Source organism: Lutra lutra, chromosome 8, assembly GCF_902655055.1.
Source record: "Lutra lutra chromosome 8, mLutLut1.2, whole genome shotgun sequence".
Classification (NCBI taxonomy): Eukaryota; Metazoa; Chordata; class Mammalia; order Carnivora; family Mustelidae; genus Lutra; species Lutra lutra.
In genome coordinates this window covers 6414730-6435949 of record NC_062285.1, presented here as the reverse complement: position 1 = coordinate 6435949, position 21220 = coordinate 6414730, and the positions used below count along the sequence as shown (strand labels likewise).

Sequence of the window (21220 nt, the reverse complement as noted above, 5' to 3'; positions counted from 1 at the left end):
TGGAATCATGACCTGAGCCAAAGGCAGATGCTACACACACTGACCGACCGAGCCCCCCAGGGCCCTCAGCAGCGCCCTCAACAGGACCCTCCTGCGCCGTTGAGTTCCCTTGTCTCTTGCATGAGGGATCCCTGTGCTTCATGGGAGGCCGGTGCCTTTCCGTTCTTCGCTCTGGTGTTGACATTCTTCCATTTTTCTTTGTCCTTTGACAGAAGAAGGTTCGAGCCTGGAGGAAATCGGCTTTAACTGGGGGGAGTACCTGGAGGAAACAGGCGCCAGCGCAGCCCCTCACACGTCCTTCAAGCATGTAAGTCTCCCCGCTTGTCTTTCTGGTCTGCGTTCGGAAGGTGGGAACGGGTATCCGCAGGAAGATGCTAAACCTTTGGGAAGAAAAGGGAAATCGAGGCAGGATTTTTTAGAAATCAAAAGGAGAGGGCAGCCAGCTGTCAGAAGGATGGGCCTTGTCCTTGCACTTGATCTCTTCCGGTAACAGGGCTGGGCCGTGGGTGGGACTCAGTGTGCAGGAACCATGGGCACCTTACCCTTACTCTGCACCCTGAGGCACCGCAGCAGACAGACGTGGCCCTGCAAAGGGCACACAGCCTGAGACAGGTAGGACTGATGGGAGTAAAGAGCCAGCAAACAGGGCAAATTCATAGGCTGAGTAATGTCCTCTAGGAAGGATGATTATTTTTATTTTGAACAGATACTTTTATTTCAAAAGGACACCTCTAAGTCTTAGAGCCATTTGTAGGCAGATGATTGAAATTAGAGGAAATAACTAAATATTCAGAACACATTTGGATCAAACCAGAAAATCATCTTCATCAGTAATATTTCTTTGAGCAATGCACAAAGCGTGCCCAGCCAAGGGCAAGGTCCAGGAAATAAAAGATGGAGGTTTTATCAGACTTTTGCTTATGTATGAGATTTTGGTAATTTATCATTAGCAAGGGAAAGACTCAATTTCCAGAACCCGAGTTCTGAGGCATTACTATTGCTTTACTGGAAATGAAAATTTAATTCTGAGAAACATTTTTTTTTTCTTTTCCACTGGGCTATCCAAGGCAAAGATTTAGCCTGAGTCTGGTAAGCAAACTGGGGCACTTTTCCAGCTGGTCTTGCTTTTGGCCCTTTTGCCTCTCAAGATGCTGGGACGACTTGGCCAGATCCCTTGAGGGAGTTAAGGAAAGAGATACCGATCCACAGTTTTTTCCTTCTTTTCTGGACCAGGAAGTCATCAACATTTCTCCATGTGGAGCCACCCCATTCCCTTTGATCCAGTTACTTCTCCCACTTTCCTTCCAACCACAATGCAGTTTCCTTCCCAACGCACAGTTTCCCCAGGCCTGTGCGCCTTGTTTAAAGGAAAAGTCGCGTGGACCCATCGACGAGCTACCTATAAATCAGGCAGCTGCTCCTTGGGGATATCTGATGGGTGAGCTTTCCAATGTCATGGCTCACCAGCTTGCAAAGCCTCCTTTTTTTTTTTTTTTTTTTTTAAAGATTTTATTTATTTATTTGACAGACAGAGATCACAAGTAGACAGAGAGGCAGGCAGAGAGAGAGAGGGAAGCAGGCTCCCTGCTGAGCAGAGAGCCCGATGTGGGACTCGATCCCAGGACCCTGAGATCATGACCTGAGCCGAAGGCAGCGGCTTAACCCACTGAGCCACCCAGGCACCCGCAAAGCCTCCTTTTTGGGGGACGGCTGGTACATATTAATACACTGTCACCCCTAAATAAAAAAAGAAAAAGAAATGCATTCTTAAAGGCTGTGCTATTCTCCCGGTGGCCCCTAGCCACGTGGAGTTTCTGAGCAATTTGGAAGTGTGTCGTCCACCTGGAGATGTGGGGTGAACGTAGAAAGCTCACAGGATTTTGTGGGCTGCCTTGGAAAAGAACAACAGAAAACAACTCCGTATTTTTTCATGTTGATTACATCTTCAAATGGCAACATTTGGGATACATAATATTTGAGTTAAATAAGATACATTACTAAAGTTAATTTCGTCCGTTTTAATCTCTGATATTTATGGAGGCTACTGGTAAACGTCTGGTGGGTGGCTCGTCTTGTATTTCTCTTCCAGCTGCCCTAGGGTAAGGGGAATAGTGTTTTTTAAGTGCTGGGTTTTCAGTAGTTCTCATGTGATACAATGTGTCTGATGCGGGGATGGTTTCCCTGTGTTTCTCCTTCCTGAAGGTTGAAATCAGTCTTCAGAGCAACTTCCAGCCGGGAATGAAGTTGGAGGTGGCCAACAAGAACAACCCCGACACGTACTGGGTGGCCACGGTCATCACCACGTGTGGGCAGCTGCTGCTCCTGCGTTACTGCGGGTATGGCGAGGACCGCCGGGCCGACTTCTGGTGTGACGTGGTGATCGCGGATCTGCACCCCGTGGGCTGGTGCACACAGAACAACAAGGCCTTGATGCCCCCGGACGGTAAGCTACCTGCGTCCGGACGGCCGGGTAGCCCATGCCCCAAGCCCCCAGGCCTTTGGAGTCGCACGTGATCATCGTTCCAGATGCTCGCGGAGATTCCAAAACCGATTTATTGGAAGGTCTGGTGCTTTGTGGGTTCTTCGAGGGTTTCAGTGTGAGGAGGACTCCTGAGTGGGAGGGGGGCCCGGATGCATTTTTAGTTGTCCGCTGAGACCTCTGTGGCCTTTTGGGGACTAAGACTTTGGAGTCTAGTCCTCAAATGGGTGTGGGGGGTAGGAGAGGAGGAGGCGTGTCACGGAAACCTCGTGTTTCCCCGCAGATGGTTGGTGTTGCTTTTCTTCTGAGTTAGACACTGGGCATTTTTAAGACTTCATTTACTTATTTAAGAGAGAGGGAGAGAGAGTGTGAGCTGGAGGGAGATGGAGAGAAGCCGAAGCAGACTCTACACCAACACAGAGTCTGACGTGAGGCTCGATCTCACAGAGTCTGACGTGGGGCTCGATCTAACAACCGTGAGATCAAGACCTGAGCCGAAATCAAGAGTCGGCTGCTTAACTAACTGAGCCACCCACACACCCCAAGACTGGGCTTTGAATAGTCACCTAGAGCCCGTGGAATGGGCTTCTCTAGTAAGTTTTCATTTGTCTTCTTGTGGGGAGACTGTCAGGGTGGGAGGCGTGTAAAACCAGGCTGTCAGGGTGGGAGGCGTGAAAACCAGGCAGATATAGAGAAAGGACGTTCTTCCCAAGGGAATCGTCAGAGCTTGTAGAGAGAAGGTACATTTAGTTGCCGGAAAACAGTGGTTCCCTCCAGTGACCGTACCCCTGAGGGGACATTCAGCCGTGTCTGGAAGCATTTTGTACACCCACAACAGTGGGGTGCTGCTGGCCTGTGGTGGAAGGGCCAGGGGGCCACACAGGACAGTCCCCCAAATAGGCAATCACGGGGCTCGAACTGCCGGTGGCACGGACTTGGAGAAACTGAGGAGCTCGTCTGATTCCGTAAGTGAGAAAAGCCACCTTTCCAAATATTTGAATCGTAACACCCTGTTTTTAGTGTTTGATCCTGTGGTGACGGCTGCGGTGATGCTTGAAGACCCTGAGTGCCGAGGCTCAAGCCCGTGTCGTGTCTTCATAGTACCTGTCGGTCTAGTTTAACTTGGACTTGATATCTTTCCGCCTGACACGTAACGTTGCAGAGCTGAGTTTTGAGTTCCTTTTTTGTCCCCCATATTGGCAGTTGCTTTCGCCCAGGACTTTGCAATTTGATCTACTTTCTGTAGTTCTGATATATTGTTCTTCTGATTGGTGGGAATGGTCTGCGGCTTTCTACTCCCCCGTGCTGTGCCTAATAGAGGGACTGCTAAGAGGTGGTCATGGACACATGACCCACAACCCGTGGAGCTTGAGTTGCATTTCCGTGACGTTTGTAGGGACCAGATATGTTGTCTGGGCCTTGGCTGACATCAAGGCCCCTGAGTGCCCCAGAAGAAAGAGAGATGGGCCCTTTGGTCCAGCTTTGGGTCATTGCACCTGTGCTCCCCCATGCGCAGGACGTCCTCCCACCCCTTTGCCTCCTCCAGCCACGAGCTCACAGGTGGTCAAGGTCAGACCCTGTTTTTGCTCACAAAGCTCCTGGTGCCCTCAGAATTGATCACATTTGCCACCCTGCCCCTCCCCCCTTACTGATCCTTGAAAGCAAATTAGATGATGATAACACGTACCGTGAAAGTCGCCCTTGAAAGTGTGCCCTTCAGTGATTTTTGGCTGCACACAGGCTGCACAACCGTTGTCATTGTCTTGATGCCAGAGCATTGTCCTCACTGCGTAAGGGAAGACCGCCACTCTGCTCTCCCATCCCCTAGGCTCTGGCAACCACCGGCCCGCTTTGTTTCCACAGCCTCGATCATGGAAAAACATGGAATCACAGAATGTGAGGCCGCTTGAGTTTGGATTCTTGAACTTTGCATCATGTCCTGGAAGCTCACCCCTGTTGTTCACTGCGTGGCTCAGGACGTCATGCCTTTTCCTGGCTGCGTACTGTTCCACCGGCCGTCTGCTCTCCGCTGCACTTCAGCATTTGGCCGTGGGCAGGTGCAGCCGCAGTCTCTGTTCTGTGGTTTTACTCCGAGTGGTGGGCCCCGCGGTGGGCGATCGTGCACTTGGGTGGCCCGGTGCTGACACCTGTGCTTGGCAAGGTCTGAGTAGGTGCTCATCGAGGGAGCGAATACTCTGGAAGGAGGTTATGGTCTCTGCTTATTGTGTAGATGCCCTTGAGGAGAGGAATCCCTGAAGTGCCTTTCTTCCTGGCCTTTGCGTGTCCCTGGCACTGCGAGTGTGAGCCTTGTATCTGCTCTCTCTGTGGAGGGAGGGGTGGTGGGTGGTGACCGGTCCCCGCTGTATCTCTGCGCCCCGTCCCAGGTCTGCACACACACACAGCGGGCCGAGCCCGGTAGAGCTCTCTGCAACGCGTCCCTGCCAGGGCCTGCACTGTGGGTCTGTCATAAGCCACATTTTTATGTTTCTCTTATTTTTTTTCCCCCTCTTCACAGAGTTTTAAGTGGATGGAAACTTGTGAACTGTAAGCACAGTGTCAGCCCATCTCTAGAACCTTTTTGTCTTGCATAACTGAGGCTTTGGACCCACGGAGCCGCAGTCCCGCATTTTCCTTTCCCTGGAAGCCTCCACTGCACAGCCTGCTTCTCTGTGTTTGCGTGTCTGATTCCTCACGTACCTGGGGTCGTGCAGTGTGTGTCCTTTTGTGACCTGCTTACTTTCCCTCAGCATTGAGTCCTCAGGGTTTGTCCGTGGGCGGCGTGTCCTGGGATTTCCCTTCTTTTCCCTTCCAGTTTTATTGAGATGGAGGGAAGCGACAGCCGTGCGTGAGTTTGCTGGACAGCTGTCCTCTCGTAGAGAGACAAAGACGAACTGAAAGAAAAAAGGGTGTTTTCCTCGTGATGAGACCTCTCGGGATTTACTGTCTGAAAACCAGCTGTACCGCATGGCAGCGTCAGCTTCCTGCGCCTGCCGTCCCTGTGCGGTCATAGCTAGACGCTTGTCCCTCTCGACCTCCGTCCTCCAGTTCCCTTACCCCCCACGGCCTCTAGGAACCGCACATCTCATCTCCTGTAGTATGAGGGTTACTGGTTCTTTGTTTTTGTTTGTTTGTTTGTTTTTTCTTTTGAGTCCATCCAGAAGTAAGGTGCTACAGTGTTTGTCTCTGTCTGACTTACTTCACTTAATGTAATGCCTCAGGGGCTGTCTGTGTTGTGGCAGACGTAAGATTTCCTTGTTTTCTTGTGGCTGAAGGATATTCCGTCATAGGTACCTACAGTGAACATTTTGGTTGTTCCCGGGTCTTGGCTGCTGTAACTTAGGCCGCTGTGAACCCAGGGAGTCTTGGTTTCCCCTGGGGAGATACCCAGTCACAGAATTGCTGGATCGTAAGGTAGTTCTAGTTTTACGTTTCCGAGGAACATCTGTACTATTTTCCAGAGAGGCTGTACCGACGGGCACGCCCACCAGCAGAGCGTGACGGGTCCCCCTTGTCCACATCCTCGCCAGCATGTTGTCCCTTGTCTGTCTGAGGACAGCCATTCCGCAGGGGTGAGGTGAGACCTGCGGGGGGTTTTGATTTGCAATTTCCCTGATGATCAGTGATGTGGAGAGGTACCCGTGTGTGCTCTTTGGAAAAATGTCTATTGGGAGCTGCTTCTCAGTTTTCCTTTCTCTTTTTATTGAAGTATCATTGACACACGTTACGTTAGTCTCAGGTACACAACCCAGTGATTCAGCATCTCTGCGCCTTGTGCTGTCCCCACAGGAGTAGAGCTCCCACCCGAGCCCTTACACGGCGTTACAGTATCTTCAGCCGTATTCCGCGTGGGGTATCATCCATCCCTGTGATTTATTCATTCCATAACTGGGAACCTGAGTCTCTCACTCGCCTTCACCAAATACATGAAGGGAAATGGGTGAAGCTTCTGCCCATTTTTTAAAAATAAAGACTTTATTTATTTGAGAGAAAGAGAGAGAGTGTGAGCACGAGTGGAGGGGAGGGACAGAGGCAGAGGGAGAAGCAGACTCCCTGCTGAGCGGGGAGCCCAGGACTCCCAGATCATGACCTGAGCTGAAGGCAGACTCTTAACTGACTGAGCCACCTCACCCAGGCACCCCTTCTGCCCGTTTTTAAATTGGATTTTTTTAAGCTGTTGAATTGTATGAGTTAATATTTTGAATAAACTCCTAATCAGATCCATGGTTGCAAATATTTTTTCCCATTCTATAGGTTGTCTTTTCATTTTATCAATGGTTTCCTTTGCTCTGCAGAAGGCTTTTTAGCTTGTTGTAGTCTGCTTATTTATTTATTTTTTATTTTATCATTTGTGCTTTAAGTCTCATATCCCAAAAAATCACCTCCAAGACTGATGGCTAGGACCTTTTTTTCCTGTGTTTTCTTCTAGGCGTTTTATGGTTTCTGTTCTTACACTGAGGTCTTTAGTTCATTTCGTGTTAATTTTTGTGAGTTGTGCAGATAGGCGTTCCTTCTTTTTTAAGACTGAGTAATACTCCGTTTGCTTTGAATGGAAACAGCCCCGGAGGTGAGAAGATATGATGTAACATATGGTTATTTAATTTCCCTGCTCTGTCCTCTCATGAAGTAAACTGGTCTGGACGGATGGTTTGTGCTGATGGAATATTGGGAGTATATCCTTGCTACTCGGAGAACGAGAGATCTTCCCACTTGCCCAGCTCCAAACACGACTGATGGCTACACAGCCATGCCCATACCCCCCTCGGGCGGATTCTCGGGCTGCCTCCCTGCCTTCTTGCTGTCCGTGCTTATCTCATTCATGACTCACTCTCCAGGTTTGACACGTTAGCAGCTAAATGCCCTTGGAAATGGTGCACGATGGTTTCCCTTATAATAGATTCTCTAGTGAATCGTTTTAGAGGCAAGTTCCAGAGTGCTGAATTTTAACACTCTCGGAGCTAATGGGTTCCTTGGGTAGAAATCCATGCTGTTGCTCGAGAGAGAGGGCATAGTTTATTAATCAATTCTTCTTTCTCGCTCGGATGAAAAATGTGGCAGCAGTCACAGTTCCAGAAGCAACATCAAATTTGTATCCTACTGACTTTGCGCTATTAGGCAAGACAGAGACACACTTAAAATGACAAATTCCCCATGAAAAACAGGAACGCCCTGTAAAGGGGAGAAGCATTAATGTGATGGAAAGGTTTGAAACCCACTCCAACAATAACAAGTTATGGTAATTTGAGAATTTCTTTATTGCCCGTTTTAAAGAACTTGAAAAAAATTTAGTAGGTAATCAATATGACTTGAAAATCTTTAGTGCAGAGAACAAAGTCAGGAAAGAGCAGGTTCGTGGGGGCAAAAGGTTTTATTGATCGCTGTAGTACAGGATAATTATTGCTTTGTAGCCGGAGGCAGTGGTGGTTCCGCAGGGAATCGGGGAATCTATTTTTGAACAAGGATTCTTGTTTGTGTGGTTTTCTGTCTTAGAGAGCTAATATCCTTGGAAATTCTGCATCTGTACCCGGTCAGTCGTTGTCGTGATTAAACTTGAAAGGCATCACAGGATATTAACACAAGGTGAAGTCCACGACACATAATGCTTTTGTTTGGGATTCTCCACGGTGGTGGACTTTCTTACCGATCTCAGGGAGCAGTGGGTCGTTGTAAAGGGAGAAACATAGTGGCTGGAGCGAGGAATCTGGTTCTTATCTGGCCCCTGCCATTGACCTTGCTGGCGAGGTGGGTTTCCTCTCCATTTCCTCATCTTTGAAATGAGCCTGTCTAACGTCCAAAGAGCTTTCCAGTCTGACATGCCTAGGTTTAGGGTCCTTGCAAAGGGAAGGAGGAGCAAGGGGTGCTAGTTTCCTCACGTATGTATGAAGCATGGAGTCGGTTTCGGAACTACGATCTGTGGCAGCCCAGCCCAGGAGTCTACGAAGCACAGAAGTTTCCGTGTTACTGTTGGGGTGATCAGGTTTCAGTGCATCGGGGGACACACAAGGCTGGGAAATTATTGGGAGTGCCTGGGGTCCGTCGTCACTTGCAGCTGATAGAATTTCCCACGATAAAGAATCTTGAGAGTCGTTGACTCTGGTTGCCTGTTGGAGCCCAGAGAGCTGGGAGTCGTCCTTCCCAGAGCCAGAGTCAGCGGAAGTGTGGCCGCTGCAGTCAGTGCGAGCATGACAGCTTCAAAGTACGGGGCGGCGGGGCCAGGGGCTGAGGGTGTGGGGTGACCTTGCCCACCAGTGGGAGGAAGCAGAGGGCCCCCCCTTCTGCGGGGACTGGGATCGTAGCACCCAAGACCTCGGAGGACATTTTGGGATCGTCCCAGGTAGTCTTAAACATCTTTTGGAGCCACAGCACCAGGACAGTCATTTTATGACCCGAGATGATAGCTTTACCAACCACGTAGCATCCTTCGTGGTCCCGTATTTTCTTGCCTTGCTGTTTGTGATGAATTTAATGTTTGATTTAATGCGAGCCGTCATTCTTCCGCTCAGTGTTACACAGAAGGAAACAGGCCGATGGCAGCTCCCCCTATTTCATTAAGGGGTGATTTCGATCAGCCGGCAAGAACTCTGTTAGAGAGGATGTGTTCAGAGAGACTTGGGCGGACTGGCCGATGGGCCGTCCAAAGAGCCGTGTTTCTGCTCCTGAGCTCATTGGCGCTAATCTTTCATATTAAAAGTATTAAGAGACATACTACATTAAAGCATCGGTAAGTGCAGTAGGGGATTAGAGTTCTTATTAGGGGAGCTAGAGGTAAAACGCTTTGGCTTAGTAAATCAATAAGGCTTGATTTATTCATAAGCACATGCAAAGCCCGCAAAGGGCAACTGCCAAATAATAATTGTTTATGGTGATAATCTACGGAAGTCATTTAATCCAGTGACTGTTTCTCTGTTATTTACTGAGAACGAGCATTGCTGCCTCTCAGTGTCTGGGACTGGAGGGTCTGGAGCTCACGCTGGTGCCTGCTGTGTCCCCGACAGGGGATACTCCTGTAGGACCGCAGGAAAGTCTGTGCGATGATGCCTGACCAGATAAAACCCCTCACCCTATCAATGGAGAAATATTTATGTGCGCTCTGACTGTCGTGGTAAAAAGTGTTGGAATTACAGTGCCTTAGGAATCACGCCACTAATTTTTATTTTCCCCATTATTAAAATTTCTGTAATTTGAATTGCAAACTCTGCAGTCTTGCCAGAATGACTCTGTTTACCATCCAAAGTTGAATCGAAATTACCGGGAGTTGGTTAATATATAACTTATTTGAATAAAGGGATGTTTATTCATGAAGTGTTAGAAGCAAGTGTGAACAGGGCCTTATGTTACGCGGGTGGGTGCTTCCAGGTTCTGGAGCCTGCTCTTGGGACTGTTCTGGAGGATTTTGTTTTTACCGTAGTTGATTATAAATTAAGAGCGGGGGGCAGGTGACACACAGGACTGGGAAGTCATGGGACAGACAGACCTTCCGGTTTTTTAACTGTGGACTCTAAGAGGTTGAAGTTGATCATGTTGTATTTATTACTTAGTTTATTATGTAAGTGACATTTTAGCAATAGGGTTGGAACTGACGCAGTCCCACTGTTTGCATCGCTGTCCCAAGTGTCATGGACCTCCTGTCTCCAGGTGGTCATCTGCTTGCCCTCCAGGTCATCTTCTGTCCCCTGTGTGTTGGTTCTTGTTTGCTTGGGTCCTGGCGGTATTGGAGTGTCGGGCGTGACCAGGAGAGCCCCATGTGTCCTGTGCCTCTCCGAGCGTGTGACCTCATGTCGAAGCTCCAGCTCATGACATGCTGGTCTGCGCGATCGCCAAGTTTTCCTTCCGCTCAGAAACGTTCTGAATGTAAGAATCCAGAGAGCACTGAATGAGGTTTATAAGACGGCTTTGAACTAAATGGGCTCGCTGAGTAGACGCCTACGAAACTGTGTGTGTGTTTTTGTTTGTTTGTTTTGCTTTGTTTTCAGCCTATGGAAGGAAAAACCAAACAAAGACCAAAAAAATAAAAAATAAAAAAAGATAAGGCAGATGAAATGGTCCTCATTTAAATCAGAAACCTTGTACAGGCAGTGGTGAACAACTATTTGTTTATCAGAAAAACTTGGGTCTCTTCTCCTCTAACCTCTGCTTGGTGTTTGTACTTGTTTTCTGAAGCTCACTGTATCCTGCATGTCCCCTTAGTCAGTGCCTTGCCCAGTGAATGAGTCCATCGTGAATTTTGTCCTGTTGGCATCACGGCTCCTCAGTTAGAAACGGTTTCACCCACACGGTATTTTTGCCGTGTCCCTGCTGTGTCCCAGCTAACTGAATTTAACCCTAAGAAGACCTTTGGCAACTGGCTGGTAGCATTTTATTTTACTTTTGAAAAATGTGGCTTGGCAAGGGTGAATCTGTCCCCAGGCTCGACAGCTTGAAGTAGCTTTGAAGGTAAGCGCGATTCCCTCCCCCACCTTCTGAAATCAATGCTTTGAAAGTAGCAGGGGGTCGGTAAATATTTGTTTATTGATTCAGTGGTGTCAATAAGACTTTCGAATCTTTAGACTTGAAATATTGGAAACGTATGACCAAGGAAAGTTGCAGAATTGGCTTCTTGGGGTTTTTAAGAAGAGGATAGAACGCTCCTTGTCCAGAATGTTTTCCATCTCGTCATTTTTGGAGGCAAATAAATGGAAGAGATTTGGTCTGGAGCTTCCTTGCCAAGTGGTAATCATGAGATTATGTAAAGTTATGTAAATTCTATCAGATGCTATTTGGGTGTTTCTGTACTCCGTGAAAACTGTAAGTGCAAAGCGGCACGGTAAGATTTTCCCTTTTGGTGTTTGTCATAAATGCGTTTCCTTTCTCCTGCTGCTTAATCCGGCCGCATCTCCTGGGGGTCAGGCCCTGTCTGATTCCGTGCCAGAGGCGGGTTAGTTCTGTGGGTCTCCGTGGCCTCCTGTGGGTCACTCTTGGTCCTTCATCTCCCCACCAGGGTCTGTCCTCTCTGTCCCCCTTCCCCCATTGAGGGTCCCGGCCCCAGATTGCTCCTGATGGGCCCCGATAGTGCTGGCCTCGCACGCCACTCCAGTCTCTGCCCCGGCGGACCCTTGAATCCCCTTGGGACCCTGGTGCAGCTCCTCTAAGAAGCTTCCAGGCACCTTGGAGCAGATGGGGCTCCTGTAGGGCAGCAGGCCCTCCTCGGACCTCTGTCTGTTCATGGCCTGACCTGCCTGTGTTTTCCCGCCCAGAACCAGGAGCCCCAACACCGTCTGTCCCCCTCCATCACGCCTCTGACTGTCCTCTAGCCCATTGCACTGGTGAGCTGCTCCCACCCCTTCTCCTGCCCTGGGTTCCTAAGCAAGACTGTGCCTTCCTATGGCTGCTTGTTAAGTACCCTCTCCCCACCTCCCCCATTAAGGCTCAAGTTTCCAAGGTCATGCCTCTGTTCCAGGACCATGCCTTCTGCATTTATCCGAGAGGTTGACAGGAACCCCTCTTCCCCGCCTGACACACACAGCTGTGTGGGGCTCTCTGAGGGTGCCTGCCCGCCCCCCGCCCCGGGCTTGCTGACCAGCCACGTGGCTCATGCAGCTAGCCTTCTGGATGCTGGGTTCCGTGACTCGTTGAAGACGTAGGTGATGTGACTTGACCATGGCTTTAGCTTCTTTGAGGGCTTGCGTCTTCGTTTTATAGCCTGTCTTCTGCTCTGAGAAGGGCCACAGGTGAATGTGACGTGAGCACAGCAGGGGTCTTTGATGTTCGCATCGTACTTACACCAGGATGAGAGGGGCGTCTGGCCTGGGATCTGCCTTCTAGAAACTCAGCGAGTCTCCGGACCTTCTTAGCCCCCCGGGGGGTCTTGTACTCAGTGTGGGCACAGAGAACTCCTCATTCTGAGCGTTCTCTCTGGGACAAACGCTGGTCGGGCACAAGGGAAGTGAATCTGCGTATCTCTTATGCCCATGGAGACAAGGCCTGTGTCTGATGGCTATGGATTTCGTGGGTCGTGGCATTGCCCTGAAGAAGTGATGCTTGTGTTAATAACGCTACATGTTACTGAGGATCAACCTTGCGGGGAACACAGACGGAGACTTTCTACTTATGAAGTTTCCCTCTTGAGTAGTTCTGAGTGTCCTCCTTTTTTGTTGTTGTTGTTGCTTTTTTGGTGTCCCATGGTATGGTTCCCGAGGCAGTCAGTAATCAGTGCAGAATTCGTAACACGCTTGTACGTCGGCTGAGGGATAGTAAACAAGACTAAAATTTAAGTTTGCTTATGAAATTAAAATATTTTACAGTATAAATTCATGCTCATCTCACACCTGTGTGTTTAGCTCTAGATACATACAATGATTTTTTACATCAACAGCTGGAAGGACGTTGGATGCTAGAACGGTGGATAGTTTTTATAAACACATTTAATGAAGGTTATGTTTATAAAAAGTAGATAAAATACTAAATTTTATTTAAATATTTTAGATAAAAATTTTGATACTAATTATAATTTGTAATTTTCCTATTAATTTCAATAGGTGATTTGGAATATTTACAGGGAAAATAGCTTTTTTTGAAAACCTATAATAATATAACTTGAGGGATGCCTGGGTGGCTCAGTTGGTTAAGCATCTGCCTTTGGCTCAGATCATGATCCCAGGGTGGTGGGATCGAGTGCCGTATCACGCTCTCTGCTCAGTGGGGAGTCTGCTTTCCCCTTTCTCTCAGTCCCTGCTTCCTTGCTTGTGCACTCTCTCTCTCTCTCTCTCAATAAATAAATAAAATAAAAAAAACTTGCAATTTTGATTTCTGTATTTTGATTTACCTTGTTTTGATTGAGAATATTAAAATTATACAGACTGGATATAATTATATTTTATTTTTTATTCCCTTAGAGGATTTCTGTGACTAGAATACAAATTATGTGAAAAATCTTGATTTTTTTTAAACTAGATACTTAATGTTTTTTTCTGAGAAAAGGACAAGGACAATAACTTTTATGGAGTAAATAAAAATGATTTATGAACTATGGAAGTCTCTAATTTATTACTCATCCAAACATTGCTAGCCCATCAACAGCCAGACACACCATCATAATTAAATTTATTAATCTTCGGCATTTTGCCTACTTGCACTCATATATAAACCATAGCTTTTTACATACTTCCTGATTCTGTTCTGATGAAGATATATTTGTCAGCGGAGGAGGATGGGACAACCTTTATCTTGCAGCGTGTTTGATTAATAACTTGAGAACATTCCCACAGATGTGGCAGGTGGGTCCACGTTTGTGCCCTTGCCGGGTTCTTTCCAGACCGGGGTAGGGGGGTGGCCCTGAATCAAGGCTTCCACACGGGGTCTCTCATGGCCCCCATGACCTGGACCTCTCGGCCCGGCTTGCATCTCAGGACTCAGTTTCCAGAACCGCATGTTCTATTTGTCTCCGGAAACCCATCTGCCTGAGAAGACACCAACGGGTGTCTTTCTCCTGCTGCCCCCGCCAGCCTGCCTTCTGCTTTAGAGAAGAACGTCATCTTTTGCCTCGTTTTTGGGACACCGAACTCAAAATATCCGTGTTTTAAGCGAAGCCTCCTTTACTCGAGATATCACATTACGGTTTTATGCTTTTAAGCTTAATTGTCAAACTTTGTGATGTTACTTAAGTTTTGATTGGGACCAAAAAGAATTTTAATACTCGGAGCCTAAAGACTTTTTTTTTAGCTTATGGTTGGAGGAATTTTTAAAAAGTTTTAAATTCCATATTACATTTTTGTTGTTGTTGCATGGAAGTATGTAGGACGAGCAGAGAAACAGTTGGGAATGAAAAACTAGTACGGGCGGTGGGAGTTGGAGGGATGTGGGATGGGTCTGGCCTTTGGAGGAAGGGAGCACCACACAGATGGTTAAGGTAGTGCTCATTCCGGTGCATTTCAAAGTGCGAGGTGGAGGGGCCCGATCATCCTCCCGGGTGCAGTTACGTGAGCGATGTGGCAGTTTTTTTCCAAATGTCATATGTGCACCCATGGGAAATGACATCCTTTGCAACCATTTAAATGAATGAAAGATTTTAGAATGCCCAGTCGAAAATACATGACTGGCGAGTGTAGATTTTCAGAATCATCTGGAGGGGGGATGTGAGCAGTAAAGCGTAACACTCGTGTCAGATAAAAGAGTTTTGAAGAGCGGAGTTGTCCCTCCTGCTCTCCTGGGTAGATATGTGGGCTTTATAATCTGGAAGGTGTGCATATTCTGAACGTCCGTGCATGCCCACCTCAGACTCGTAATTTAGGTGTTGAGAAGTGTTTCAGGGCTTTGAAAGGATGTCTCATAGCTGGGCTTTCACAGAACTGACATTCCAGTCATGGACTCCTGGCAAGTCTTGCTCCAGGGTTCTTTGCTGATGGGAACAACTAGGGCTGGTGGATAGAGGACCTTGGGTTGAAGGGGGGGAGCCCTCTCGTGGCTGCTGGCACCTGTTCATTTCTATTGCTGTAGGAATGGAAACAGTTTTATGTCAATCTACCAAGGATTATTTATTGAGGTTCTACTATGCGCCGAGTGGCTTTTTTGCTGGGATATATGATATGGTTAGTATTCAGCATTTTACATCAATCTCATTTGTAATATAGTCAACTTTTGGCCAATGGAATATACTCAGATGATGATGATGGGCTTACTTTTGGAAACTAATTTTTTTATAAAGATTTTATTTACTTATTTGACAGACAGAGATCACCAGTAGGCAGAGAGGCAGGCAGAGAGAGAGAGAGAGAAAGAGAGTGGGGGGGGGGGGAGCAGGCTCCCTGCTGAGCAGAGCCCGATGCGGAACTCGATCCCAGGACCCTGAGATCATGACCTGAGCCGAAGGCAGCGGCTTAACCCACTGAGCCACCCAGGCACCCTGGAAATGAATTAAAAAAAAATTAAGAGGGATGCCTGGGTGGCTCAGTTGGTTAAGCAGCTGCCTTCGGCTCAGGTCATGATCCCAGCGTCCTGGGATCGAGTCCCACATCGGGCTCCTTGCTCATCGGGGAGCCTGCTTCTCCCTCTGCCTCTGCCTCTGCCTGCCATTCTGTCTGCCTGTGCTTGCTCTCTCTCCCTCTCTCTCTAACAAATAAATAAATAAAATCTTTAAAAAAAAATTAAGAGAGAGCGCGAATGAGCACGCACAAGCGAGTGTGAGTGGGAGGAGGGGCAGAGGGAGAGAATCTTCAAGCAGACTCCTTGCTTGAATTTGGAGCTGGGATTCGGGGCTTGATCTCACGACCCATGAGATCATGACCTGAGCTGAAACAAAGAGTCAGACATTCAACTGACTGAGCCCCCCAGGCACCCACGGAAATGGATGTTTTTACCTGACAGCTGCTAGTGTACATATTTCTTCATTGGTATTTTCTGCTCTGGCTGTTGATTCTTCGAGGTCTCACTCTTGTCTTGCTGAGATGCTTTGGAAGGTAATTCTGATCTCTGGAAACTTGGGTAGGATCTTTCTTCTTGTCTGAGTGGGAACTTCTCTGAGACAGCACTTTTTTTTTTCCCCCACATTTTCAACATTTATCTTTCTTACGCTAAGCATTTGTAAAGGTTTGGCTTTAGATGGGTGGCCTGTAGTGGAAATTTCCAAGAGCTGCAGGTTGACCTGATGGGTAACAGAAGTCTGACCCCTGACATTACGGCGGTCTGCCAGAGGCTGAAGGCAGAGGTCTCTCTGCACTGTGACCTGCTGGCATTTAAATGAAATCAGTGAGTGTGTTTGGAGCTGGCTCCTATACGGGGAAGAGTGGTCTTCTGGCCTCCCGGAGGGGGCTACGATTGGCCCGAGTCACATGGTCTGGGTGGTGGCTCAGCTCTGCCTCTTGCTGTTCCCTGGTCGTAATCTTGGAATATAGTCACTTAACCTGTTTGCACCCCACTCCGCACTTGCAGAATGGCTGATTAACACCTGGCTTTTTCTCACTCGCTGCTGGTGTCAGCCCCGAGGTCGAGGGCAGAGAACAGAAGCTCTCTGGAAGCCGACGGTGAGGTGGGAAGGATGCTCAGCCTCACTTTATTCCTTCTTTTCCTTGGCTTAAATGCAAGAGGCTCTGATGGTCCCCCTTCCTAGGGAGGACAGAGGGGGGTGTCCCGTGAGGAAGCTCTTGCATCTTGTAGGTGCAGAGAGGGCTCACGGGGCTGGGAGCCCCCACCCAGCTGCTCAGGGCCCCAGATGCCGATGAGGAATTGCTTTTTTCCCACCATTTCAGGGAATTTTGGTCATACCTCTGTTCAAAGTTATTTTTGCCTGGGTTGTAATTATTTGTGGATACGTAGTCTCATCCATTTGACAGCAGAAGCGAGGCCTTCTGAACATTTTGTAATCAGAAGAAGTGTGTCTTTTGGATCCTAATTAAACGTATGAACCTTGGACAAGCTCCCTCATTTCTAAACTTTGTGCCATTCAGTATTCCTGTGCAGGGTAATGATAGCTGCCTTCTAGGATCGTTTTGTATATTAAATGGGATTTGTATGAGCTCAGAGCTATGCTAAGACTATAGGAGGGAATCTAGAAATAATGTCTTTTTCCTTCCTTCATCTTCTGGCTAAGGATGGCATTTTTTTCACTTTTAAGTTTTATTTATGGATTGATGATTTTAAAGACTACTTTTTAGAGCAGTTGTAGGTTCATGGTAGAATTGAAGGTACAGAGATTTCTCATATACGTTCTGCCCCCACATATGCACAGCTTCACCCACTATCAACCCCCCACCAATGGATCCCTTTGTTTCAGTTGGCAAACCTACGCAGACCCCCCAGCATGACCACGTGCATAGTTGACATTCGGGGGTGCACAGCTCGTGGGTTTGGACAGGTGTACAGTGACATTACAGTGTCACACAGAGTAATTTCACTGCCCTAAAAAATCCCTGTGCTTCCTCTGTCCATTCCTCCTCCCCTTCACTCCCCACCCCAGCCCAGCCCAGCACTGATCTGTTTGCTCTCTCCATGGTTTTCCTGTTCCACACCATCCTAACACCCTTTAAAACATTTTTTTGAATATTTTATTTATTTATCTGAGAGAGAGAGACACAGCGAGCGAGGGAATATAAGCAGGGGGAGTGAGAGAAGAAGCAGGTTCCCCACTGAGCAGGGAGCCCGACGCAGGGCTCGATCTCAGGACACTAGGATCATGACCTGAGCCGAAGGCAGAGGCTTAACGACTGAGCCATCCAGGCGCCCCATCCCTTTTATTTTTTTAAAAGCCTCACATGCAGGTAAAGCTCCTGTTTGTTCAGAGCAAAGGTTCCGCCCTAATGAAACAAAATAACGGCAGCCACCAGCACAAACTGATCGGGAGCGGTGGGCGCATATTATTTACTAAAGAGCCTTTTAAACCTTACTGCGCTTGTCACGTGGAAGCCTGGCGCGTCCTGGAAGCAGTGGCTCGAAGCAGGGAGGAGAGCCGTTGGTCATACACACCTGTGTTGCAGATAAGTGATGCCCGACAGCCTGATCGCAAGGGGGCAGGGAGAAGATCTGGGGAGAGCGGGCATCTCGCCCACTAGGTAGCAAGGGCTAGCTAATGCCATTTACCGTGGAGCAAGTGGCCCGTCCAGAGGTTCTGGAGATGGGGGGTTGTCATATAGCGAAGTGTCAGCTCTCATTCGGGAAAGCCGAGTAACTAATTTATAGGACTCTCAGTGCTCAGGTAGGTCTTACATTTATTTTGTATCTAGTAAGCAGGTGGCAACAGAGGGATGTGGTGTGGGGGAAATAAAGAGCAAAGAGGTGCTTCTCTCTGATGGACAGGTGCTTTCTGAGTCGAATGTGTCATTATTGTAAGGAGCTTAGACTTCTTCTACGAGTGCCGTGCCCCCCTGTGTAAAATAGCCCTTAGTCTGTCTCCCCAAAACACGGGGCAGCCCTAAGACGGCACAGCCTCGGGGCATCGACCCGGTGCACACACGATCCCTTCTAATGAGTTTTGTGATTTGAGATGTCGGGAGGTGAGCTGTGTTATTGGTGGCTGATAGAGTCGCCTGGGAAGGAGCGAGGGCCTGGGCCCGTGCTCAAACGGAGTGTGGGCTGGGGACGTGTGCTGGGGGCAGCTGTCACGATCAAGAATCAGGCTGACCTGCTGTGCGGCTGGGTGAGTTCTGAGGTGCGGTGGGCTTGTGACAGTTCAGCTCTCTCTTGAAACCCGGTGGACAGAGACTCCACATGGGAAGTCCCGGTCACGGGTCCAGGCCTGGGGCCTGGCACTGGCCAGAGCAAAGCAAGACTCTGGGCAGTAGCATGGGCCCCGTGGAAGACAGATCTAGAACCTAAGCAAGATTGGACGCTGGACTGGGAAACGTAGCAGGAAAGGTCAGGGCTGGCCTGACCCACCGACAGGGTAGACCCACTGAGGAAGGAGGAGGGAGCCATAAGTGCTGCTTCTGGGGCCCCAAATAGGTGACTTGAGCGAAGGGAGCTTGCATGGGGCTGTGTGTGTGTCCTAGCAGTCAGGGCTGGGCTCGCGGGTCCCGGGCTGAGTGGTACGTTTCCTTTCGGGATGTACCCATGAGAGGGCTTCTAAGCCTTCTTCCTCTTTGAGAAGTGCTTCCCCAGAGAGGCATCCTAGAGGCTGGGTGACTTCTGCTTAGACAGCAGCTGGTCTTTGAAACACCATGTCTTAAATCGGTGATGAGCAGGGGGGCCATCCGGTGATGCCGTCTAAGGGTCTGGGGAAAGCAGAGGTGCATACAAAGGGCAGACCTGAAGCCCGCAAGCACCCAGATGGTGTCCCGTGGCCCCAGCCTGTCCTTGGTTCTGCCTGCTGTGCATTCTGGGTGGCAGTCCTGGAACCACACCAGAGCCAGGAGGTGGGGATTGGACCCTGGGGACGGTGCCGAGGACTTCATCAGACGTCCAGAAGCTGGGTAGCTGCTGCGTTTACGGATGGAGTGGCATTTTGTGTTGGTTTTTTCACATGACCTCTCTGAGGTTAGGGAAGAGTCTTTCTGCTGTTCCAGTTTCAAGGAGGGGTTTACGGTGGGGAAGGAGGGTCCTACATATTCTAGATTCTTGAGATGTCAGAGCCCGGGGAAAGCTGGGGATCGGAGAGGTGGGGAGGGGCTCAGGAGCCCCTGGCCTGAGGATCTTGAGTGTCTGGTGCTTTGAAAGAAAACAGACTTTATTTTTTAAGAGCAGTTTTTAGGTTTACAGCAAAATTGTGGGGAAAGTACAGGGTTCGATCCACTCCCTGTCCCAGCACACGGACAGCCTCCCCCATCATGAGCGTCTCCCCACTCATTGTGAACATGGATGAACCTGTGTCGTCATGGAAAGTCCACAGCTGGCACCGAGGTTCATTGTCGGGGGTGGGGGTACCTTCTGTCGGACAGCTCCCTCGTGGCAAGGATACCGTAATATAGAGCATCCCATGGCGCAGTTTTACTGCTCAGAAAACCCTCTCTGCTGCACGTACTCATCCCTCCCCAGGCCCCTCTCCAAGCCCTGGTCACCGCTGTTCTGCCTACTGTCTTCACGGTCTTCCCTTTTCCAGAATGTCCGATAGCTGGAACCACACGGTAGGTGGCCTTTCCCACCTGATTCCTTGTCCAGTGATCTGCACTTAAGGTTCCTCCGTGTCTTCGCGTGGCTGTCCGGGGCTTGCTTTGCTCCTTCTCGTCACCGTCTCCTCTGTGGGTCTTCACCGTGGCGATTGTCACATCACCCCACTTGCAGACCCCGAGGTCTGGACGCTAGTGAAATGCCCAGGTGGAGCGTCCCGCCCCGTGTTTGAGAACACGACGTACCCAAGAGCTTGCATTCAGAGCAGGCCAGAAATGGTCCGTGGGTTGTGGAGGTGGTCTTTTCTGTGAAAAGAATTTGTGTCAGGCATTTCTTAAAAAAGAAGTCGTCAAAGGTGAGCACGGATCTCGTTACGTACAACAGCTCTGGGGATGGAAGGAGCGCCCCAAACACGTGGCCCAACTCTTACTCTTTGAAAACGTTCTGCGGGTATGGAGCAAGAATTCACAGACGTTCCGCTCCTAGGAATTTTCTGTTTCTGAAGAGATTTAAGCAGAGGGAAGTGCTGCAGAACTGAAGAGAAGTATGATTTTAAGGGTTTTTGTAATTATTATTTTTCTGGTTGTCTCCGACCAGCCAACAGAGCTGTTTGAGTGGTATTGATTAAACAATGCAGATTTTTAAAAAAGCCCGTTTGACATCGTTACACAATGGTGACTAATAGCCCCCAAACGCCCATCGTGGACCATAGAAAGGAGTTACTGCCCTTAAAATGATCTTTAATTATTTTTTCACGCTAGACAGTTACGTGAAGTCATCAGTATCCGATCAGCTTATTTCCTAGAAAATTCTATGATGAATATCTTCTGAGACTGTCATAAAGCAAAATAATTTGCCCACCCACACTGACTTCCCATCACCCTCCAACAGAATCAAAACAAAACTCTTCGAAAATCTCCAAAGAAAATAAAATTTAAAGCCTATTTTCTGGTTTAAATGTTTTATGGCCCTTCAGAGATTAAGGGATGATTTATATGCCTTGTTTAATGTTGTTGGGAGTGATACTGAATCCCAGATTTGTTTTTTGAAATGAATAAAGCACCATTTTTTTCATTCTTCATCTGTATATCTAATGTGTAATTTGTTAGTCCATCAAAATTAATGTTAGATCCCTAATGTACATGGAGTTTTAGATTTATAAGTCCCGTTAAGGGTCCTTTCCGTAAAGCGTATGTATTTATGGGGCCCGCCAGGTTGGATTTCTGCAAAAGCATT

General features: G+C 48.5%; 1 protein-coding gene across 6 annotated transcripts in view; it reads left to right on the top strand.

Annotated features, from left to right (window-relative positions):
* The window catches only part of SFMBT2 (Scm like with four mbt domains 2), a 224946-nt gene that overhangs the window by 28947 nt on the left and 174779 nt on the right, over positions 1 to 21220 (top strand). For all 6 annotated transcript variants that reach the window (XM_047740302.1, XM_047740296.1, XM_047740300.1 and 3 more), the window contains 2 exons: positions 213 to 307; positions 2203 to 2443. In XM_047740302.1, coding sequence (XP_047596258.1) covers positions 213 to 307; positions 2203 to 2443 — 336 coding nt within the window. The remainder of the gene's footprint in view (positions 1 to 212; positions 308 to 2202; positions 2444 to 21220) is intronic.